At 34.5% G+C, this 24,952-nt stretch overlaps 1 protein-coding gene, 1 long non-coding RNA gene and 1 pseudogene across 6 annotated transcripts in view; all 3 read right to left on the minus strand.

Moving 5' to 3' along the window:
- LOC308654458 overlaps positions 1-24,952 on the minus strand; it is a 1,408,498-nt gene that overhangs the window by 415,322 nt on the left and 968,224 nt on the right. The gene's annotated exons all lie outside the window — the stretch shown is intronic.
- DIAPH3 (diaphanous related formin 3) overlaps positions 1-24,952 on the minus strand; it is a gene marked incomplete at its 3' end in the record, with an annotated part of 478,285 nt that overhangs the window by 277,138 nt on the left and 176,195 nt on the right. For all 4 annotated transcript variants that reach the window (XM_081278663.1, XM_081278662.1, XM_081278661.1 and 1 more), the window contains 4 exons: positions 24,030-24,094; positions 17,157-17,261; positions 11,075-11,383; positions 10,189-10,303 (listed from right to left, as the gene is read on the minus strand). In XM_081278663.1, the coding sequence (XP_081134789.1) occupies positions 10,189-10,303; positions 11,075-11,383; positions 17,157-17,261; positions 24,030-24,094 (594 nt within the window). The remainder of the gene's footprint in view (positions 1-10,188; positions 10,304-11,074; positions 11,384-17,156; positions 17,262-24,029; positions 24,095-24,952) is intronic.
- LOC308640801 (transcription factor BTF3-like) lies at positions 523-1,254 on the minus strand (annotated as a pseudogene). Its single transcript has one exon. The product of its transcript is annotated as a transcription factor BTF3-like (transcript).

A 24,952-nucleotide genomic window follows, 5' to 3' on the forward strand; every position in this document is an offset into this window, starting at 1 on the left:
TTTATTTACCAGAAGCTGAGGAAGAAAAGGAGGGTAAGAGGGCAGGATGGCAAGAGGCTGAACAGTGGATACTAAGCTATATTTAGGAGCCGTTAAGGTCTATTGCACAATAGAGTGACCATAGATAATAACATAAATATATAAAATATATTTCAAAAAAGTTAGAAGAGGCCGGGTGCAATGGTGCACTCCTGTAATCCCAGCATCTCCTGAGACAGGAGTATTTTGAGTTCAAAACCAGCTTCAGCAATGGCAAGGCACTAAGTAACTCAGTGAGACCCTGTCTCTAAATAAAATATAAAATTGTACTGCAGATTGAACAGTGGTTGAGTTCAATCCCCTGATTCCCTCCCCCCACCCCACCCCAAAAAAAGCTAGAAGAAAGCATATAGTTGAATATTTTTTTTTTATTAACTTTTGTTTCAAACTTTATTCCCAGGCTTCTTCAGCTTAATTAGCTGCAAAGAATAAATTGTGTATAAGCAAAAACTGAAAAGAGCTGCAGTGTCCAAGGGGCTTGGGCTTAAAAATATTAGAGATCTAGATTTTATCAGATCCATAAACAAAACAATTTTAAAAAGCAGTCATAATATAAAACAGCAGCTCCCAGTAACTTCTTCAAGTTTATCTTCTTCAGAAGTTGATCAGTTCAGTTTGCCTCATTCTTAGAAGCCTCATCAAAATTCTCCACAAGATCTGGAACTTCATCATCATCATCCTCTCCAGTAGCAAGTGGTGCTTTTCCGTCCACAGATTGTTTGGGCAGAGAGAGCTTCAGCCAGTCTCCTTAAACTAGTCAGACTGTCTGCACCAAGTTGGTTTAAGATACTGGGTAGCATTTCTGTCAGCTGCTTTGTCTCAGCATGGCCTGTAATGGTGAAAGTGTTTGCTGCCAGAGACGCCTGAACTTTAGGGTTGTTAAAGTGGATCACTGTTCCTTGGTTTGTAAACATATTCACCTCTTCAATACCAGAGATATTGTTTACCCCTAACTTCTTTAAAGAGAACTGGAGTTTTTTATCATCTGCTGTAGCTGTTCTATGAACCACCTTCTTCTTTCTGCAAGCAGTTCCTTTTCCACCAATTCGCACTTGTGCCTGCAGTTTGGCGAGTTTTTCCTGGTTCATGATAGTTTCTTTCATCTTGTGGGAGCGGAAATGGGGCCGCGCAGGGGACTAGGGTTGGCGCTCAGGGGGTCTCAGGCAGACCAGCTGAGATTAGGCGCACACACGCGGGGACGCAAGATGGCAGCTAGAGGGAATATTTTCTTAATAAGGATATCACAAATATTAAAACATAAACATTTACCCTGATTTCAACAACACAATGAAAACATCAAATATCATGTTGTACCCATAAATATGTATGATTTTGTTTTGTATTAATCAGTATACAAATAAATTTCATCTAAGTTAATAAAAAAATATAAACACTCAAAGGTCAAGAGCTATAAAGTTAATTTTTATACTGTGTAAACTTCAGAAATGATACATAAAACACTTCAAGGGAAAAACGAGGCCTGCATTCTCAAAACTTAATTTAACATTTCCTCAGCAACACAATGAGCTAGGCACTGCAAAAGGTGCTTTACAATATTCATTATATAATCCTCACAATAACCCCATGATATGGGTATTATGTACCCCATTTTATAGAAGAAAAACTATAGCTACAAAGCCAGGGTTGCACACTTGTACAGTAGACTCCACAGAGTCCACACTTCTCATGTACACTCCACAGCATGGTGTTAGTATTTACAGCTCAAATACTTACAGAAGTGAATAGAGGTACCAAATGATGAAAGATGGTCTTAATAAAAAACGGCAAGTTTTTAAAGCCTTTAATATAAATTGTGGGATGATGGTGAACTGCTGTGGGGCAGTGGTAAGGTGGCAGGAGATGAGAGGAAAATTATTTTAAATCAAAGAAGAGCACTTTAAATAAAACATAATAGGATTTCTTTTAATCAGAGAAGCAGTGTGCCACAGCAGAGAGAGCAATGGCATTTGACTCAGATCTGTATTCTGCTCAGACTGGCTGCTCTTTTTAGCTGAAGTTCACTTGAACATAACTTTTTCTTCTGTACAAAATATATATAATACTTGCCTTGGTTCTTTCACAGAATTGTTTTAGAAAACAAGTAAAACAATATAAAGGAACTAAATGTGTAACTGCTTAAAAAAAAAAAAAGCTATCATTACTGTTCTTGAATTATTCCTGTATTATTGTCTGGTGAAGGAATTTCATGCTTTGTCCAGATCTCATGTATACTTTCACTAGCAAATGCAAAGCCTAGCAAAACATTGTAGTAGGCTATTAAAGCAAGATTCAAAACTCATAGGTGGCACATGCTCATAGTCCCAGCTACTCAGGAGTCTAAGGCAAGAGGATCACTTGAGTCTAGAGTTCAAGGCCATCCTGGGCTACACAGCAAGACCTTACCATTTAAAAAAAAAAAAAAAAAAAAAAGGAATAGGATGGTGCTGAAGCTGCCCTAAATTATTCTAAGTTGCATGAAATATCCCATGATATTTCATATTTCATGGTCTCTTGAATTATCAAAAGAAAAGCCACATACATTTGAATAGGCAGCAGTCAAGCCCAGGCCCCTGACATTCACTGCCCTTCTACCAGTGTACAAATCAGAAAAGCTGACTTAAAGTCCTTAACCTTTCCTGACAAAGACTCCATTGTCAGAGAAGTAGAAATGTTTTCAGGATAGATTTTTAAGCCCATAAAATAAAACACAGAAGACTTGAACAAAAGTAAATTATACTCAAATCAACAGTATTCAGGAGTCTGCATGTCTGTCAAGGAAGGCAAGGAGATGTACAGAGTGAAAGTGTTGTAACCAGTTACTCAGTGCAATGGGTAGCCCAAGCCTACCCAGAACAGCTGTAATCAATTATGACATTATAAAGAAGCACTGTAATAAAGAAGCACTGAAAAATAGAATAAAAAAACACCTGTTATCTTATCCTTAACTTTTGTAAACCTTTGTATGAATAACTTCTCAATTTTCACAAAGGCTGAAATATTTCCATTATTTTGAAGGCACCCGTGTTAATTTTGAGTTGGCAGAGGTAACCTAACTAGTTACCATTATGTATTTGTACTAAGGGATATGCTTTTTCTGGTAAAGGGGAAAGGGAGTGGATAATGTATTTGAAAAGTCAAAGGTGAGGAAGCAGGAGTAGATAGGCGGAACCTTAGATAAGGGTACAAATGTGACAAATTCTGAGTCAACCTAGCCAGTAGGGTGCTGGAAATGCAGATTAAAGAAAGAAAAGAAAAAGCACTGAACACCAGCTTTGAAAAGAATAATACACAGGTAAGACAGCCCTAAAAACATCCTGCTCAGATTTTCTTCAGGAAAAGACTTTCTGTTCCATGGCAAGAATGCATTTAGCTGATAGGCTCCAAACCCTCTGAACCTTTAACCTCCTCCTCAGCACTTAAGATCAGGCCAAGCTCTTCCTGGACAGCCCCCAGCCAGTGACTGAGTGTGGCATGGGTGATAAGGACTGGCCATTAGAGACTGACAAAGTCTTCTCTTATAGGCATTTCTTTGCTCCAGAGCACCCTCTTGGCTAGGTTGGGGGAGAATTTGTCACATTTGCACCATTATCTAAAGTTCTGCCTATCCAGTCCTTCTTCCTCACCTTTGATCTTTCAAATGAATTACCCACTCCCTGTCCCCTTTACCAGAAAAAATAAAAAAATAAAAATAAGAAGGAACTGAGGATGTAGCTCAGTGGTAGAATACTTGCCTAACGTGCATGAGGCCCTGGGTTCAATACCTAGACTGCAAAGAAAACAATATGATAAAATAGATTTCTTTACAAGATCTAGTTGCAAATCTAATAACTACCTGAATTTTGAAGTAGAAATGAGTTTAAATGAGATTTTCATGTCTCCAAAACAATTTGAATGTATTATGAAAGTATGTATGAACTCTACTGGTGAATAGGCCATAGGTACTACTATTTGTTGTCTATGTAAAGGGAAAGCTAAATTTCAATTAGAGGCTAGTCAAAGAAATTATGTAATTTTTCTTGATATTTCTATTGTTCCTGAATTTCACAGACAACTGTTCTAACCACAGAACCTAAATTAAGAACTCAAAACTAAGGTATGTCTAAGTTTAAAATAGCCATTCTTTTAAGAGTCAGTGGTGTACTTGGACAAGTTAGAGCTCTGGTAACCAAAGGTCTCTAACATCACCTTCTCATTCAGATGCCATGAAATGCCACAGAATATGTTCAAATGTATAAATCATTTAACCTTCAACTTACTAAAACACAGGAACATTCAATAAACTCAAAAGCTAACTTACATATTTTATAAACTTTAATTTATAAAACACATAATAAAGTTATTTTATACTGAAAGTTTGTTTCTGTCACAATAGAATTTGCTATACTATTTAATATCAAATTCCTATATAACATATAACTCAGCTAGAAGTCCACTGCACCTACTTGTGAATGCCGTACAGTGCCCCAGCCCTGTCCCATGCTCCAAGTACAGGATCAACTTACATTGGGAACTCTAGGGGACTCAATCTATTCTGAGCCAAACTGTGTGTTTGTGTGTTGGGGGCAGTGGTGGGAGGCAGGGGATGCATTCACAAGAATTTATTTTTTCAAGTGAGTAATAATGTACACTAATTTTAAGTGGAAATCCTGAGTGATAAACCATGAGATGAGGCAGATCAGGCAATAAGAATGGCATACCAGACGGAAGTGTACTTCAAGCAATCCTAGGCAACAGGAGATGCCTTGGTTAAATGGGGAAGAGAAATCCTGAGGAAAAGGTGTGCAGTAACAATAACGGAAGGTAACAATTTTAAAATATGGTTAGGCTTGATAGCTAGAGCACATCACTAAAAACTTCTACCAGCATCAAAATATAAGGTGAATGTTTATGGAAGAGAGGCAGCAGTCCCCAATCCACAACTAGACAAACGACTCCATTTAAATCCACTACAATAATATGTTGAAAGGGAAGAAGGAAAAGGAGAGGGGGAGAAAAAGCTATGTTTCTTCACACACATGCGTAAGACTCACACACCCAAATCTCCCCATTTGCCAGCATCTGGGCAGTGTCCAAGAAATGTATCCATATTCATGAACCTATAAAATTTCTATCAGTATACATCATAAATATGCTATAAAAATAAGCATGTAACCAAAGTGTTTTGTAGCCCCTGTCATTTGAAAGTATACTGTGGCTTCAGGTTCGACACTAATTCTATGAGGATTTAAGAATAAATTTCTAATTCTTCAGGAATGCAACATAGAATACACTGTATCTGGTTATCAATGGGATACATTCTAATGGTGGAACAAGCCACCCTCAACGCATCTCATAATTTACTTATGTCTTCAGTTCTTTTGAGACTTAGCCCAGACAAGAACCAAGTGATACATTCCTAGAGAATACTTAATTGGCCATTTTCTTTTTCTTCAATCTTTCCAAATTATTATTCCTCAAATGTTCTTTTCAGAAAACTTCAGGATGTGCAAGATACAAAGATATGGGGCATTCAATTTGGCATTATTCCTTTATTGCCATGCATTCTCAGTTATAAACTGTACAGCTTGTCTTATTTTAGGCTTGGGAAGGTGACTTAGGACTTTTTATACACTTATGTGTATAAAAGGAATAAATTGTGTTTCAAATACAAAATGACATCTTGAACACAGCCAAGTCATTGGGATAATCTGTGGCTTATGACTTGCTACCCCAATGCTTTGTCCATTGAACTATGATGTTAGAAATCTTAAGCTTGATTTGTTTCTAAGTGTGTAATCCATTAACTGTTCCCATATGCCATAACTATTCAGGTAAGAAATTATTTATAAACCAGTTTATTGGCCTTATCTACAAATATGATGCACCTGTTATAAAATGTGATTACTTCAAAAAGCTAACAATTGTGGAACCAGATTTTCATACTAAATCAGTCTAACTGAATTAGACTATTCATATACTTCCAGAAAGCCCTTTAATCCCTATTAAGTTAGCAGTTTGTGAATAATGAAAGTAATTAATATTAATTTTAGATGACAAATCCACTACCAATAACCTGTTAGTATACTTCAATCCATTTTCCAACAGCCTGTTAAAATTAACCAACAGATGCTTCCAATCTGGTAAAAAATACATAGGTCATTAGCACTATTTTGATGATACCAAATGTTCAATACACGAATATTGTGATTAAATTTCAGAGAGAGATATATAAACAATGTTCTTTTATAACCTTGTTAAGTCTCAACAGAAGCCAAAGATAGTAAAGTATGGCAGTCTCTTCTAAAAAAACAATCAGTATTTGTTGTTCCATGTTCTACCCCAATCTTGTACTTCAACAGAGAACTTGACAGAAGAAGCATGATTCCCTTGTTCATTCCCATTCTCCCAGTCCCTAACACAAGGCCTAGTGAACATGCAATATACACTTGTGGACTGGAATAGTGGCAGTCAAATGGAAAAACAGAAGAAAGGAAAGGAAAAAAAAAAAAAGTAATCAGGAAAAATGCAAGCCCAGTGGCAGATGCCTATAATCCTTGCACCACTGGAAACACAGGTAGAAGGATTACAAGTTTGAGGGCATGGTCTAAAAAAAAAAAAATTAAAACGGTTGGGGATATAGTTCAGTTTAGTGCCTCTTGGTTCAATCCCCAGTACCAAAAAAATAAAAGTAAAAAATGTTCATATATATTTTCAGATGAATTTAAAATATGGAAAGTTAACATGTATCTCAAAAACAGAAAAAAGAAACAAGAAAACCATATTCAACAGCAAAATAAAGTATGGACAATGATATAAGAAAACTGCAGGAAAAAAATATGGATTTCATAGGAAAAGGCTGTACTTTCTAATATATGGTAGAAGGCCACAACAATGTTAAAAATGGTCAGAGGGAGATTAAGAAACAAAGTAAGATCTAAATGAGGAGGGGAGTGTGTGTGTGTTTGGTATGTATACATATATTTATATATACATACATATCTCTCTCTAAATATATATACACACACATGTACAAATATATAAATAGTAAAATAAAGGGCAACAGGATTAAAAAAAAAATGTACATGTCCTTAAAAAATATCTTGCTCTATCTGTAGGAAGGTGAGACAAGATGACACTATGGGAAATAAAAATTGTTTTGTAATCAGAAGATAAGGAGGAAAGATCTTAGCTGAGATGTGGTAAAGTGGTAAAGATTAAACAAGATAACTGAAAAGACTCAGCCCCAGGACTGGGACATGACTATGGCTCTAGGTATTAGTTTCTCTTCCTTTTCCAACTCTCAGGATATTAGACCCATAGAACCCCAGTGATCTGGACATGAATGTCACAGAAACCTAAAGCACCATCTACTGTAAAGGGGGAAGAAACACATATTTATTGACCAACAACAACAAAAAAAAGATATGTGAGTAAATTTTAAGGTTCTACTTTAAGGCTTGATTCAATTCCTTCAGTCTCACTATCCATTTTAAATGCTTTTAAGTGCCTGGGATGGAATTCCATCTTTGTCATCAGAGAAATAGCCATAGTTCTTAGTACAAAGAGTCAATGCAATAAAAAAAATGGAGATACACCAATTCACTAAAAATTCCATATTTTTATTAATTTGAATTCTTGACCCTCCGCTGCCTAGTTCCCAGGCAGAACAGTGATTAAAATCATCCAGCAGTCAATGCCTCTCCTCCCCTTGTACGCCAAGACGTGGAGACACAATTGGATTTTCACCTTGGAATGAATAATGTGTAAGCAGTCAAATTTAATTCTGAATTCTTCAGAAACTATAAAATGCATTCAAATCTTTGGAGTCATGGGGATAGGCAAATATTAATATTGGGACCCAGGACCTCAGAAGCACATGTAAATAAAGTGACTTCAACGAGCAGCTTGTCCACTCTAATAACCTATAGTCTTTCCTAAGCCTTCTGAACATCTCTCTTTCCATTCCTTTCTCATCTTTTACTAGCTATACTATACAATAAAAATTCTGTTTTTCTAAAAGCAACAATGATTGGCCTTTTCCAATTAAATACTTTACCAGTAATGCCAAAAAATCATATATAATTATATAATGCTCTCTGAAAATTATTCCTTGAAGTACAGAACAAAATAAAGTGACTTTCACAATTCATCTCTGGTTGGCATTATGAAATGTTAGCATTGGTTAGGCCATATCCCTGGGCTTTCTATCTTTTCTGTTCAGCCTGAAAATATCATCCATGGACATACACACCAAAGGGAAAAAAAAAAAGGGGGGGGAAAGCCACATTTGAGCTGAGACAAAAGATGCTGTGGTCCCCTGCTTCTGACTCAAATAACAAAGATTCCAGTCAAGGGGACAGAATGAACAAAGATATCAAGAGGCCAAGGAGGATGGAAGTAAGAAGACTCAGAAAATGAGCATCATTTCTCATCTTAATCTGTACAACTAGTATTAGACTGAGCAAATACATCTACATTTTTTTTAAATACATTTTTTTTTAACCTTGAATCTCAAGGCTAAAGTTAGATGACTTAAGAATTTTTTAAAGGTCCAATTATTTCATTTAGGGATAACACTACAGTTAAATTAAATACATGCTAACAAGTTTCCCTTTTGAGCCTCATTAATTAAGAAAGTAATCAGAGTAAAGAGGGAAAAAAAGAAAGAGTAGCTGGATGGCAGCATTACTTAAATATCTTTTAGGTACCACCATTTGCACCTACTAGCAAAGCAAAGAGAAAACTAATCAATTCCAGATTATGAAATCTGAAATTCTGAAGTGTTTTAAATGTAAATACACATTTTAACTGCCATATATTTTCCTTGATTGCCTTGAAGAGTGCACTAATCTTATTCAAAGAAAATTTTTATTCTCCATAATCAAAAGGTAAAATTAAGATCTGCTTACTTTACAAGTTTTCCTATGGTGAGCTTGCTGAGAATTCTCCATTTTCAAAGACCACAATATTTTATTTTTAATATTTTAGTCAAGACAAATGCTCCTCACAAAAATATCTGGTAAAGGGTTTTGATGTACCACAAATTCTAGAAAGCTACTTTATTTTATAATAATCTCTTAGAGAGAATTTCTAATTTATGATGACCTTTTAGAAAACGTTTCAAAGGAATACAAATAAGTTTTTAAGGTATCTGCCAATATTCTCGGGCTGCTGTGATGATCAAGTTAAATCAGATACTTGGGGCATTTCTACCATGGCACCTAGTAAACAGTAAGCATTTTAAGAAGTCAAATCCTCCATGTCTATACCCAGGCCTCCCACCTATATCCACCCAGCACAATCTTTCCAGGCCAGCCCTGAGTTCAATGAACCCAGGGACATAGGTGGCACAGGGCTATGGTGGAAAAGGGTCTTTTCAAAAGTTAAAAGGTAATGATTGATCTAATATGCCTTCCTACAAACCTCAAGTATAAGTTTTACATACACATAAAAATTAATTTAACAATATATGTTATTATCAGGCATTGAATATAAGTGGCAAGCCCAAGGGAGACTGGAAAAAATGAATTCAATTTTCAGACAAAAAAAAAAAAAAAAAAGCCCATGTCCTTAAAAACAATTTTTTTAAAAAACACACTGCACAGGTTAAGCTATCACAAACAAGTTGCAAAATTAAATCCATTGTTTTTAATAAAAAGATCATAACATGCTAAAACACTTGTTTTTCAAGTCAACTTTGAATACAAAATATATTTGATATTTCTATCTCATTTGCTTATACCAACTAATTATGGAGCAGTCACTATAATACTAAGTGTTGTAAAACTCTGGCTAGAGAAAGGCTGACATTTATTTTTTCTATTTCTCAAACTAAAGGGAATTCACATGCTAAAACTGACTCTCAAAAAAAACCTTCTTTAAAAAAAAAAAAAAAAAAACTATTTCACCTCAATAGAACATCCTCAAAACAACTATTACACAAAAGAACTTTAAAATAAAAGTTTATATTAATCATTTGCATTTTAAAAATTGCCCATTTTAATATAATTTACAACAAAATTCACTTTTAAATACTCATGAGATAATTTATCATTTGTAATGTAAAAATATAAGGGATAGGATTCTTAAAATAATGTTTGTAGAGGCTGGATATGCAAACTGGCAATTAAAATTCTAAATATAAACACATAACCAAGATGTTAAGCTTACCTTTTTGTTGGCAACAAAAAGTATTCTCAAGTTTATAAAGTAAATCCGTATTTTCATACTTATTTTCATTTACTTTTATCCAGAAACAGTTTTCAGTCATTTCATGAGGTCTGATCTGCAATCAGGGAGAAGACTGATTCACAAACAGCTGAGTGTTTCACCTGTCCCAGCCCAATTGCAATGTATACACCCAGGGCCCAAAGCTGCCAGTGCATGTTTATGAAGAAATCTCTGCAAGATTTTCCCCCTAAGTCTGTTCAATGAAGTACAAATTGTGAAGGACATTAAGTTCTGATGAGAAAGAAAAAGTTTCTATGATCAAATAGGTAGGGATTTGCAGCTGAATGAAATAAAGTTTAATTTTTTCCTTCTCAATTGTATTTCTCAGAGGATTATTAATGTTCACCCGCACTATAACTCTTGAAGGGCAAGATATATTCATTATATAGCATTTCCCCAATTTATGTGACCATCAAACTACCTTTCTGCCAGACTCAGAATTCTTATGCTCTAAGTATCAGCTTCTGACAATACATAATATTTTTCCAATAGCTAACCAACAGAGAGAAAAATCCTAAAAACACTAAGACTTTTGTACTTTTGAAAAGTTCTACATAAATGTAAGTTTCCATCACAATAATTGTGAAATATCAACTTAATTACAAATCAAATCTCATTGAAACATCAATTCTCATCAAATTTATGAACCAGGACAACTTAGTCCATAGGACTTTGTCTCAACATGCCTATTTTTTTAAATAATAGTAATACCATTTTATTCATTGTCACTTTGATTAGGGTTCCCACTAGAAATTACATGTTAGTCAATCCAAAATTAAATTTTAATCTAGATAGAAGTGTGGTTTCCTCCATTTGTACATTTCACCTTTAACCAATTCAATCTTCTCATGCTGGTTTCAGGTTTAAATTCTTTCTTTGGTTTCAACCCAAATGGCAGTGTTGGTGGAGGAGGAGAGTTTCTACCACCAAAAAAGCCCAGAGGAGGAGGTGGAGGCACAGGACCACCAAATGGCAAGGGCATTCCTGGGAGTGGAGGTGGTGGTGGAGGGGGTGGTGGAGGTGGCAACCCTCCACAAGAGGGCAATGGAGGGGGAGCAGGAAGTGGTGGGTGACCAGCTCCATCTTCTTTTGAAGGTGGCAAAGAAATACTGACATCAGCTGGCAAGGCACCAAACTAGAGAAAAAAGTAATAAGAGAAACAACTGAGAACATGTTTACAAATGTGTACAAAGTGTACTTTACTCAAAACTAAGATACATTTTTAACCAAAATTAACTAATATCAATATAATTTAACCAAAACACAAACCTCTGAGAACATTTCTAATTTAAGAGTTATATAGCTGTTGTTCTCAAGAAAATGTAATTGCCAGAAACACAATTCCCAATTTGAAGACAGTGATGGCTACATAAGTGGAAATGCCCACTGTGGAAATAGATATAGAGATGTCTGAGATTTGAAAAACAGCTATGTAAAAGATGCAAAAAACATACACTGGAGACAAGTCAACCTCTTCAAGAAATGATGTTAGGAAAACTGTAGTAGAATAAAAATTAAACCCTATCTCTCATCCTGCACAAAACTCAACTCATATTAGATCAAAGACCTGGTTACTAACCAAAAACCTGCACCTACTAGTAGAAAATGTAGGTCCAATACTCTAACATATTGGCTCAGTTATTGAATTCCTCAAAAAGACTCCTAAAGTACAATAAGTAGAATTAAAAAATCACAAATTGATGATATCAAACTAAAAAGTTTCTTCACAGCAAAGGAAACAATCAAGAACATTAAGAGAGAGCATACAAAATGGAAGAAAATCTTTGTCATATACACCTCAGATAAGGAGTTAATTTCCAGGATAAACAAAGAACTCAAAAATCAAAAAATATATGTGTGTGTGTGTGTGTGTGTGTGTGTGTGTGTGTGTGTATAAACACAAATAACCCAATCAATAAATGGGCAATGACATTTATTTGACACTTCTCAAAAGAAAAATAACAGACAACAAATATATGAAAAAATGTCCAATCTCTCTAGCAATTAGAAAAATGAATATTAAAACTATATTGAGATTTATCTCACTCCAACAACAATGGCAATTAAGAATGCAAGTAACAATAAATGTTGCTAAGGATGTAGGAAAAACAGTACATACATGCACTGCTAGTGGGAGGGCAAATCGGTCAATCACTCTGAAAAGCAATATGGAGATTCCTCAACTAGAAGTGAAATCACCATTGGAAACAGTTATCCCACTCCTCAGTATATACCCAAAGGATTTAAAGTCAACATTCTATAGTGACAAAGCAACATCAGTGTTTATAGTAGCAAAATTCATAATAGGTATTATGGAGGCAACCTAAGTACCCTTCAACAGATGAATGAATAAAGCACTTGTGATACATATATATAATGGAGTATTACTCAGCCACAAAGAAGAATGACTTCATGATATCTGCCAGTAAATGGATGGATATAGAGAATAATCATGATAAGTGAAACAAACCAATCCCAAAAACCAAAAGTCCAACGTTTTCTCTAACATGTGGAAGCTAACCCAAAATAAGGGGGACTTGAAGAGGAAAGAACAGAAGTTCAGTAGATTAGTCAAAGGGAAAACAAGAAAAGGGAAGAGGAATAGAAATTTAAAGACAGTGAAATGAATCTGACATAACTTTCCTAAGTACATATATGAATACACCATATTAAATCTCACAACCATGTACATCCACAAGACTGAAGTCCTAGAATAAAATATATTCCATCCTTGTATAATTTTATCAAAATGGATCTCTACTGTCGTGTATAACTAAAAAGAACCAATAAAATTTTTAAAAAGAACAAATTAAAAACCAACTGTCTGTAGGTGACAACCCAAGCAGAGAAAGAAAATGTGAGCTCACAATATGCAGATAATATGTAGGATGAGAAAAGACATGTCTATAGAGTTCTATAAACATGTATTTAATTGATAAGTAATATATATATATATATATATATATATATATATATATATATATATATGAAACAAACAAAAAAAGATTAAATGGTTATTTCCAAATCTTCTCCATACGTCTGATGCACTTTAGGAAAAACATTCTTAAAATTTCTAGTAGGATCTACAAATAAATATCATGATCAGGTCCCTACAAATTGGTCTTTTAAGTAACTTCTAATTACATATATGCACCAACTCATAATACTGGTATCAGGGGCCCTTGTATGTTATATTTTTACTTGACCATCTTCTACCAGTCTTTCCAGAATAAGTTAACGTATTCCTTCTTCAGGAAAGTTTGATCTTGACACTCATTTTACACTGGTAGTACTCTATACTTCTTGTTAATACCTCTTATCAGAAGTGTGAAATAATCAGGAGTCTGTACCAGGAAGAACCAAGTTCAAGACAAGTTTTGGCAACTTAGTAAGTCCCTACCTCAAAATAAAAATTAAGAAAAGTCCAAGGATGTAGCAATTATCTCATTGATAGATTAAAAACTGCAGTAGGGAATTGACTATGCTGTTTTACTCATTACTCTTTCCCAGCACCTCAACAAGTGACTGGCACATGACAGTCATTGAAGAAAAGTATAGAATAAAAGGATTAAGCCTGAAAGATCTGTAATCTCAGCTACTGGGGATGCTGAGGCAGCAATATCACAAGTTAGTGGCCGAATTCAGCAACTCAGAATGACCCTGTCTCAAACTAAATGAATTTTTTTAAAGGTATGGGAATGTAGCTCAATGACAAAGTACATGCTTAGCATGTACAAAGCCCTAGGTTCAATTCCCAGCAACACAAATATAACCAAAGAAATAAACAAACACAGGAAGAGGAAAAGGCAAGCTCAGAATCATAAACCAAAAGTGAAAAAAGAGTGTTCCACTCTACATCATTCTACAGAGTCAATTGCCATAAAGAAGATAGGTAGAAATCAGGAGTGAAAAGCAAACAGCTATGTCCATTGAGCCACCGTTCCCATTATGTTTGCAGAGTATGGTGAGAATTTAGAAGATGAATTTTTATGATCATACAGAAGATCAGTAGGGTTAGTAAGTCTTGGTAATACAGTTAATTCCTTGAAATTATTAACTTCAATTGTAAGCCCTCCCTCATACCAAATATATATATGAAAACTACCTAGCAAATTATGCACATGTACGAAATATCAATGATATTAAAAGTTTTATGGTACACTATAGAAAGTAGAACACACATAAGAGCATAAAATTAATGACATGACACCAGCACAAACAAAAACAGTGTTATAAAAGACTACAAATCAAACAGTATTCCTTATTAAGAACATCAAGCATAAAGAAGAGTATTGCCTGGAGGCTGTGACCAAGAACAGGAATGCCAAAGATGCCCATAGAATGCCAAAGATGCATACGATCTGTCCTCATAATCATGTAAATTTGATAGTTAGCTACCCATGAGGCTTCATTTGATAAACTCAAAAGTCATTAGAATATATGGTTCAGGCCTCTATCTTTCACCCTGTACAAAAATCAACTCAGGTGGATCAAAAACTTAGGCACGAGAACTGAGACTCTGCGCCTAATAGAAAAAAAGTTAGGCCCAAATCTTCACCACGTCGGGCTAGGATCTGACTTCCTTAACAAGACTCCTAAAGCACAAGAAGTAAAATTAAAAAATCAATGAATGGGATGGATTCAAATTAAAAACCTTTTTCTCAGCAAAGGAAAAAATTAATAATGTGAGGACAGAGCCTAAGATAGGGAGAAAATCTTTACCATATCCACCTCTGATAAAGCACTAATCTCTAGGATATATAAAGAACTCAAAAAACAAATAATACAATCAATAAATGGCCTAAGGAACTGAATAGACACTTCACAGAAGAAGAAATATAATCAATCAACAAATATATGAAAAAGTGCTCAACATCTCTAGCATTTAGAGAAGTGCAAATCAAAACTAAGATTTCATCTCAGTCCTGTCAGAATGGCAATCATCAAGAATACAGGCAACAATAAATGCGGGCAAGGATGTGGTAAAAAAGATACACTCATACATTGCTGGTGGGACTGAAAAATTGGTGCAACTACTATGGAAAGCAGTATGGAGATTCCTTGGAAAACTGGGAATGGAACCACCATTTGATCCAGCCATCCCACTCCTTGGTTTATAATCAAAGGACTTAAAATCAGCATACTATAGTGATGCAGCCACATTTATAGCATCTCAATTCACAATAGGTAGACTATGGAACCAACCTAGCACCCTCAATAGATGAATGAATAAAGAAAATGTGTTATATATACTCAATGGAATATTACTCAGCTTTAAAGAAGAGTGAAATTATGGCATTTGCCAGTAAGTGCTTAAAGAGAAGGGTCTTAGGCTGGGCATAATGGCACACTCCTGTAATCCCAGCAAACCAAGAGACAAGTCTGGAGGATCACAAGTTTGAAGGCAACCTCAGCAGTTCAGTAACAACTTGTCTAAAAATGAAAAATGTAAAAAACAAACAATCAAAAAAGGAAGTGGAGATGTAGCTCAGTGGTAAAGCATCCCTGGGTTCAACTAAATACTGAGCAAGAGAGAGAAAAGAGCCTTAAGACAAATGGGCAGATCTCATGAGAAGTACAAACATCTGAGGAAAGAATTTGCTAGTGTTTTTTAAAAAATGAACATGAGGTCCATCATTAAATATCTTAATTCCAGGCTTTCCTTGGATAGCCATAAATGATATGATCATTACATATAACTTGGGAGAATTCTTGATTTATAAAAAACATAAATTCACTCCCATTTTATAACAAAAAAGTAGCATGCAGCAATAATTTATCCAAAGATAGTGGACATATTTCTTATAAACTGGAATTTTCCAGGATGGATTTGCAAGTAATGTATCAACTGGCAAAATTAAAAAGAAATTTTTCTAATTTACATAAGCTAAAGCCAGGAAAAAGTTATAAATGTTTCAGCCATTGCCTACAAGCCACAGAAAACAAAGTTTTTAAAAAATGAAAGGTAAGGTGCCATAAGAGGAAAAAATTCAGTGAAATATGGTACTTACTCCTTGGAAAAATAAAGAAAACTCAATGAGAATGATTTTCTTATAAACATTATTCAATTTCATTTTAAAAGTTAAAATCCAACAGATCGCTATCTCCTAAAGGCATTTTCAGACAGCCCTTGTAACAAAACTATTCATTAAGTATTTAAAACAAAAGGGACAATAATACAGAAAACAGTATACCTGAGACTCTTTCAACATAACGATAAATCAGGACAAAGGAAAATAGCTAAACTATACTTATTGCTCATCATCCTATACGTAAACGTACATGAAGAAATTTAGCTCTGAATGTTCTATCCCCTTGTTTTCATCCATATAAAGGATGCAAATGATGTATTTCATGCTATCTAATGTTTTAGGTGTAAAGCGTGAATGTGAGATATCTGCTTCATAATCCAGATTTGCTCTCTTTTTTTGTCATGTTTTAAATCTGTTTACTTTTGGAAATTGAAAAATTATCAGAAAATAGTCTCATTCAGCTAGAGGTTATCTTTCACTGCAAGGTACCCATAGGCTGAAGGTTTTGAAAAATAAATAGCTTGAGCAATAATTTCCTGTAGTAGGATGAAGATCAGTGATGAATGACAAATCTAAAAGCAAAAGAATTTCTTAACCTTCATGCTTAATTAGTTAGAAAGCATGGACATTAGAAATAAAACCCAAATAATACACAAGGAAGCAGGGTAATTCCTAAAATATTACAGACTCCTGAAAATACAAGTAGGAATAAAGTAAAAAATAATTTTAAAAACGGAACAGAAATGCCTATAAACAATATTATGAAAACATATAAATGAAATTTAAGTTTAAACATTTGATGCTATAAAGATATAACATGACCTTTGTCCTCCTGGTGTGGTTTCCATATCAAAATCACCCAGGATGGCATTTTACCTGGGATTTAAAAGCTTGTAATTGTACTTGAAGCTCATTAATCTTTTCTTCTTTTTTTTGCAATTGAGCCTGAGTTTCTTGGTGGTCAGTAAACTCTTTTTCAAACTGAAAAGAAAAGGAGAAAGAAAGATGGAAATGAAAAGCAGAATCCTTTATATAAAAATATGACTCTAAAGATCTGCCAATAGAACATACATTTCTAAATTTGTTTTATAAAAGAAATAGTAGATTTTGTGATTAGTCACCCACAGCTTTTCCCTAGGTCTCTCCAGTTCCAGGCAAAATCATTCATTCACAAGGGAGCAGACCAAGTCAGTGATGCAGTATATGACCTTCTTCTCTCAGCAAACTGGCTCACAGTTGTCTATGACCTTGGCATTTTTCTTAAAAGTCCCTAAATATCCTTGTGATTTTGTGTGAAAATAAGACAACAAAACATTATATTGAATTCCTAGCTGCTCCCACCTTTATAACCCTATACTTGAAACTTATCTGAAGTTTATCAAGATGATTTAAAAGCATTCCGTTTCAATATATTTTATTAATAAACAACTCTATTGTATAAATGCATCAGTTACTTGCTTTTTTTCTTATAACAACATGTCTCCTAGTACCTTTGAGAGATTAATGGCAAGTTAATCTTTCAAAGTCCTTTGTGCTATACCTTCAGGGTACAAGGCAAACAATAAAATTTGGGGAATCCAATGAGTTTTCTAATTTATATAGCCACTCATCACAAGTTCCCATCTTGTACTCAAATAGCTCTATTCTGCCATCATCAGGATTGAAAACCTCTCTTAAGAAAATTGAATTTAGGGGCTGAGGTTGTGGCTCAGCAGTAGAGCACTTGCCTAGCACATCTGAGGCGCTGGGTTGGATTCTCAGCAACACACACAAATAAATAAATAAAATAAAGGTATTGGGTCCAAGCACAACTAAAAAAATATTTTAAAAAAAGAAAACTGAATTTAAATAGGGTATTGTCTCATATTTAAGAACAAGTATTTAGGTCTTTTTTAAAAGAAGAAAATCATTATAAGAAGATGCAACTGCTTCATAAATGTATCCTCTGGCCTTTAAACCCTTAACACAAAAAGATAGTTACTAGTAAAAGATGTGAGACATAAAAAGCCAGATTTTTGGCCTTCAAAGTCTGAATCACTCAGCTGAAACCACACCACCTCCCTACAATTAAAGTATAGATAATGCTTTTCATTTTTCCTAATAGGCTACTTTTAAAGAGGTTTTAAGACATAAAACTGAGCAAAAGGTCGAAATACTGCATATCCCCATACCTGCACAGAAGCATCCAGTCTCCTGCATATACTGGAGTTTTAAGAACAGAATGAAGCATTTTTAAGTTTTATAACCCAAACTCTGTGAAACAAGAAATATTATTTTAATTCCCATTTACAAGTCAGGAAATTAAATCACAGGCTACTGATCCTTACTCTCAAACTTAGATCCCTACTAAATGATCACAGGAACTAACAGGTAAAAACTGCCCAAAAGTCCTTCAGTTCACCAAAACCACAGGAACATTCCCACTCCCACTACTACTGCAGCTCCTCCAAGCCACTCTTACCATGAAGTAAGTAAAAAGATACTAATCCTAAACCTAAGTAAGCAATTTAGAACCCCAAGCACACTCAGAGGTTAACCTAATTCCTCTTGCCATGAAAGGCTTCCCCAGAGACAAAATAAATCAATTGTCCAACACTCTTGCTACATCCTCAGCCCTCTGTATTTTGGTCCTTCATCTTACCCCTTACAACATAATCTTACATTTTTGCTTCAGAGACAACTTTTACAATGTTCTTAGTCCATTCTCACTTTTCTAAGCTGTTGAACATCATTCATTTCAGTATCCATTACTCTAATAACTGTGACTTTCCAAATTCTAATTCAGTCTCACATTTGGTGGTACCCTCCATAGCTGCGCAATTCAACTGGCCATAACTGGTTAAGTATAAATTTAAATTCACAAAATTCACATAAAATTTCAAATCCAGCTCCTCAGTCACACTAGTCATTTTAAAGGATGCAACAGACACACACAATGCACTGGCTACCATGTTGAACAAAATAAATTATACAATATTCCACACTCCTATAAGGGGTATGTCTGCTATATAGCATAAATACTTACAAATAGAATATGCAATATCTTCTCTGTATGTTCTACTACAAGATCATCTTCTGCTTCTCCTCTGTCCCCTTCTCCTCCTACTCCTGATTTCTCCTCCCAATTTCTTGCATGTTGGCAAAGTATAGGACTTTTGCCTCATCCCTCTGCTTCTCTCATTCCAATTTCTCATAAGATAGCCTCTTCCACATCACCATTCATATACTGATGGCATCCAAATCCCTATCACCAAGACATCTTTCATCTAAGTACCGGACTACAAATTAAACCATAAATACATTTTCAATTGCTTAATGAAAAATGTTCAAATAAAAAAATAAATAAAAACAAAATAAAAAATAAAAACTTTCCAAAACCAAGGTTAAAGTCTTCCCTCTACAAACCTTGATTTTTCAACACTGTTATTCTTTGTTAAGAACAATCCAAATAATATGTCTCCTTTAACATTTCTCTCAGAGGGTTAGGTACTGGAGGTAAGAGTGTTAAGCAGAACATGGCCAGTGCTTCTAGTAAGCAGAGTCTGATAGTAAAGTAAAAGCAAATACCCCAACTCTACCAATAAAGCCAGAGAAGAACTGAGTGCCACGGAATGATTCCTAGAGGAATAATATATAACATCAGGCTTATAGAATTTGAAGAATTAGCTGAGAAGGCATTTACCATTTCAACCTGAGGGAATACCAATGCACAGAGGAAATACAAGCAATTTTTTGTCAGGGGCACAAAAGAAGATATAAAAACGAGCTGTGGGGATTAAGCTGGAGATATACACAGGAACAATTTTTTATTCACAAGTTCAATTTTGTAATGTCTATTTTGTTAATTAATTTACTTAGGAATTAAATTTTGAAAAGAATTTTGCAATAAACCAGTTTTTTTTGTTTTGTTTTGTTTTGTTTGTCCTAAAATCCACAGAATGTTATGAGGTTAAGTATGCTAGGAAATAACATGATCAATTTGCACTTTGGAAAACCCAACCAGGAACGGTGTAGAAGATGAAACAAAAGGGAAATACTACAGGCACAAAGATTAGTTTGGAAGCTATTGTACTTGTCCAAACAAGAACTAAGGACCTATCTGAATTGAGCTGGAGGAGAGGATAATGCAGAAGAAATGAGCCTAAAGAATCCAAAAGTGTTTGTATCTGACTGAATGAAGAAATAGAACAGGAGAGGATATCTAAGATGAGTACAGAGTTATGTGTTTTTTGCACTGGAGACAAAGTGTTGTAACATGGGATAGGAGTATATAAAATGCAGGGAAGAAAGCCATTTTTAGGAAGAAAAAAAAAAGATGACTTTGGTTCCATTTATTATTCAGATGTGCATCACTATAAAGAAATAACTGGCAGAGACTCCTTATTAAAAATAGGTTTGTCTATTTAGTTCATAGTTTTGGAGGTTCAAAGTTCAAATGGCATAGCACAGCTCTATTATAAGGGCCACCCTGAACTGTATCACCTCAAGGCACAGACAGCAATAGAAGGAGTGTATGCCAGAGCAAGCAATTATATGAGGAAGCAGCAATAAAGAGGATCAGAGGAATCAGGCTTGCTCCTTTTATATCAGTCCTCTTCCTCTGGCAAGACTCAAAGGGTGGCACAGAGAACTATGTTATGACCCAATGACCTAAAGGCCTCCCACTGGGCCCCAAACCTTAATGGTTCTACCACCTCCCAGCAGTGTCACACCAGGGAACCAATCCTTTAACACATGATCTGTAAGAAGGACAAAATAAAACCATATCCAAACTGCAGATATGTCAAGCTTGATATACCTAGAAGAAATTGAAAATAAATTTACATTCACCTCTTCCTTGAATACCTCAACTTGTTACTTCATATTGATGCTTCAGGACTCACATCAGATAACACTTCTTGGATAAGTCTTCCCTGACCATCCAAGACTAGATGAAAAATCCTTCCTGTTGGCTCGCATCCCACATAGGACTTTTCTACCAAAATTATCATGCTGTCATATAAAATTATTAAAATGTAGCATCACATGACTCAATAGCATTCTTCAACATGGAAACTCATAAAAGTGAGAACCTTTTTTATTCATTACCTTTTGAATGCCTTACATTTATAAATAAATTCAATAAATGTTTATGGAATGAAGTGATAGAGGCAACTCCTGTCAAATTTTCATGTGCCAAATGACTGTGTCAATATCATATATAAAATTTAACCATTCCTCCCATATCAAAGATCATTAAGGGGTCATTTTCTCTTCTTTCTTACTAGTGAGACAAAGTTCATTGCTACACAAAATAAATGCTTATGAGAGGAAGAATGAAGAAGTCTTTTAACAATATCATATGTACACTATCTTATGTTTAGTCTAAAATTCAGAAAGTAAAGTTGTTATTTAGGGGGCCAAAGGAAAAAAAATGATTAAAACAACCAGTCATAATTAGTACACTCTGAAAATTTATTAAAGCAACTTGGCAAATACTAAAAGTATCTGTATTATTCACCAAAGAGATAAATTTCTACATCCTCCCCTATAAAAGGATCAGATGAAACATAAACTTTGCTTTAGCATTTTTGTAATATCTATAGTCAAATCACTGTAGCCCTAGGGATAAAATGAGTCTCCATTAAAAGTATACCTTATAAAATCTGATATGATAGCTTTCTTCTCCAAAAAGAGTTGCTACAGCAATATTATACTTACAAAATTACAAACAAAAATGTCAAGAAACACAGTTAAGGTTGAGGTTCTGCTTAATTTTGTTCCCTAGGGTAAATGTATTAGTACATCTGCACAAGAAGGTTGATAATTCAATATTCTCTATACACTATCTGACATTTCTGGTCTTCATTTTTCAAATTTATGCACCAAAATAAAGAATGTGTCGAGCAACTATGATTCCTTCCTCCCTAAAGCAAGGTATTTACATGTGTCCTTATAAAGCTATCAGAACAAAGTTTTTGCTGATATATACAAAATGGTATGGCAATAGAAATCTTTTATGAAACAATATTTTTTTAATATACCTAAAAAATAATTTCTGACTAAAAAAAGATAACTAACCTTGAACAAGATCTTTGAATTACATTTAAACTTTGTAATTTAAAAGAAATCTGTTGAGAAATATATTGTTCAACTCAGATACACTATATATCTGAAAATGACAACCAGAGCAAATAAACACTGTCTGGGCCGTATTCAATTCTAGTACTTAAAAGTGTATTACAACCTTGCCAGGAAAGGTGAAGGGGCTTTTGGAGCCTACAATACAAGGCTCACTGGGGGAAGGTTCACACTACAGCGTGAACATCTATCAACAGTGACACTTTATAGACTTAAGTGATCCATTAATCTGTTTCCCCTAGTACACCAAGTCATTCAAGGCAATGACAATATTTATATTCATATTCATAGCTGTGACACAAGCCTGAGGCCAAAGGACTAGACTATAACCTCTCAGTGTTTGGCGAGCCCAATACCCTAGGACTTTCCACACAAAAATTCTTCAATGGCCGGGCATAGTAGACCACACCTGTAATCCTAGCAGCTCAGGAGGCTGAGGTGGGAGGATCACAGGTTCAAAGCCAGGATCAGCAACTTAGCAAGGCCTAAGGAATTTACCTAGACCCTGTCTCTAAATAAAACATAAAAAGGGCTGAGGATGTGGCTCAGTGGTTAAGTGCCCCTGGGTTCACTCCCCTGTAACAAAAACAAACAAACAAAAAAAAAAAACAATGGTTTTCATATGTCACTCCTTAACGAAGGAAAAGGTGCCTATTGTTTGGAAGTTATGTTTGATCTTCGATGTTTATGGAAAAGTGAAATTCTTTCAAGACATAATTAGAATCTGCAACTCAAACATGTGCATACCTTGGGATGGTGCCAACATACAGCAAACATTCATTTAATAAATATTCTTTATGGTGTGGCTATGATGGCAGTCTTTTTGTGGTAATTATTATTATTCTACTGATAGAAGAAAGCAGCCCTAAAAATTCAAATGAGAATGACTATATAAATGTAAAGAATCCAACCAAGAAAGTCTAATGGGTACATGCCAAGCCAGAGATAAAAGGTAAAAACACCACTTTAGAGAAAAATAGGGAATGGCTGGATTCTCAGAAATACTAAGGTTGAAATTGATGAAGCTAAAAATAGTCAAGAGTTTCCAACTATGAAACAGCAACCTGGTATAGTTCAACCTAATAATGAAGCAACTCAAAACAAGAATTTAACCTTTCTAAAAATTTCAGATACAATTCCAATCTAAAGAATCTAAACTATGACTTCTTAAGAATTACTCATCTTAGGATTTTGATTCTAAACATTTTGTTCAACTATTTATTTTTTCATTCAAAAAATATATTTTTTAGTTCTTACACAAAGTCAGGAATTGTTCTTGGTGCAGAAATAGTGAATAGGGTGGGGTGGGGGGGGGACACCCTCAAAGTTTACTCTGGAGTGAGAAATAACTAATACACATGTACACATAAAAGTACATAAATTTAGTACTATACAAGGTTATAACAAATATAATGGAAAAAAATAAGGGAAGAAGTACAGGAAAGGCAAAACTTGGGAATGGGGAATGAAGTTTTAAATAACAAGGTAGTCTAAGAAATTGTACATAGAGAAAAGTGTATGGGTAAATACCTAGGGGGAAAAAAAGAATAACAAGCAAAGTCCCTGAGGTCCATTCATGCCTTCATTGATTCCCCACAAAGTCTGGCAAGGTTGGTCAACGTTACTTACTTTTTTGTGAAGTTCTGATGCCTTTTCTTCAAACTCTTCTAGTTTTGCTTGATCTATGCAAACATCTAAAATTGCAATGACAAAAATCTTTTAATTGCAATATTACTCAAATTCATTATAAATTAAATAGCTTAGAAAGAAAAAATCATGGAATGGAATTAGAAATAATAATGATAAATAGAGAAAATGTAAACAAAATGAAGAAACATATTATGAGGCTGAAATGGAGGTGGCTTTATAAAGCCTGACATCAAAAAAGACAAACCCAAGTACAATTTTAAACTTCTATCAGGCAAGAGGAGAGATTTCAATTACATAACACCCAAAAGTTCCTATCATCAACCTTAAATATTCTGAAGCAAGAATGAAAAATGAGACCAACAGAAACTAGGTAACAGGCAGCCATAATAGGGGAAAAAATAACAACTACTAAAAGGTTTGTTACAACCAAATAATATGAAAATATAAAATTTCAAATGAGAACTCATAGCAAAGATTAAATGGTCCATAATGTCAAGTATTGGAGTTGGCACAAGGAAACCAACTCTCCTACAAAGTAATAACTGAAGTGTTAAGTGAGGAACACTGCTGATTAAAAATTTGGCAATACTTGCTAAAATTTTAAAAGAAAACACTTCTTTCAGACAGCAATACTATTTTTTAGGACTTTGCCATTGGGCAGAATACTCATTAAAATATTGTTTATGTTAGCTAAAAGAACTGGAAATAATTTAAATGCCCATTAATAGATTAATTAAATTGATATATATTTGTATGATAATATATTATGTAGAAGAAATGATTCAAATGGAATTACTTTTACACACACACACACACACACACACACCATGAATATCCTTTTTATCCTATTTATTCATTTTTATTAATGAAACTAATACATGAGCATAGTTTATTATAGAAAA

The sequence above is a fragment of the Spermophilus citellus genome, assembly GCF_964194105.1.
Source record: "Spermophilus citellus genome assembly, chromosome: 1".
Lineage (NCBI taxonomy): Eukaryota > Metazoa > Chordata > Mammalia > Rodentia > Sciuridae > Spermophilus > Spermophilus citellus.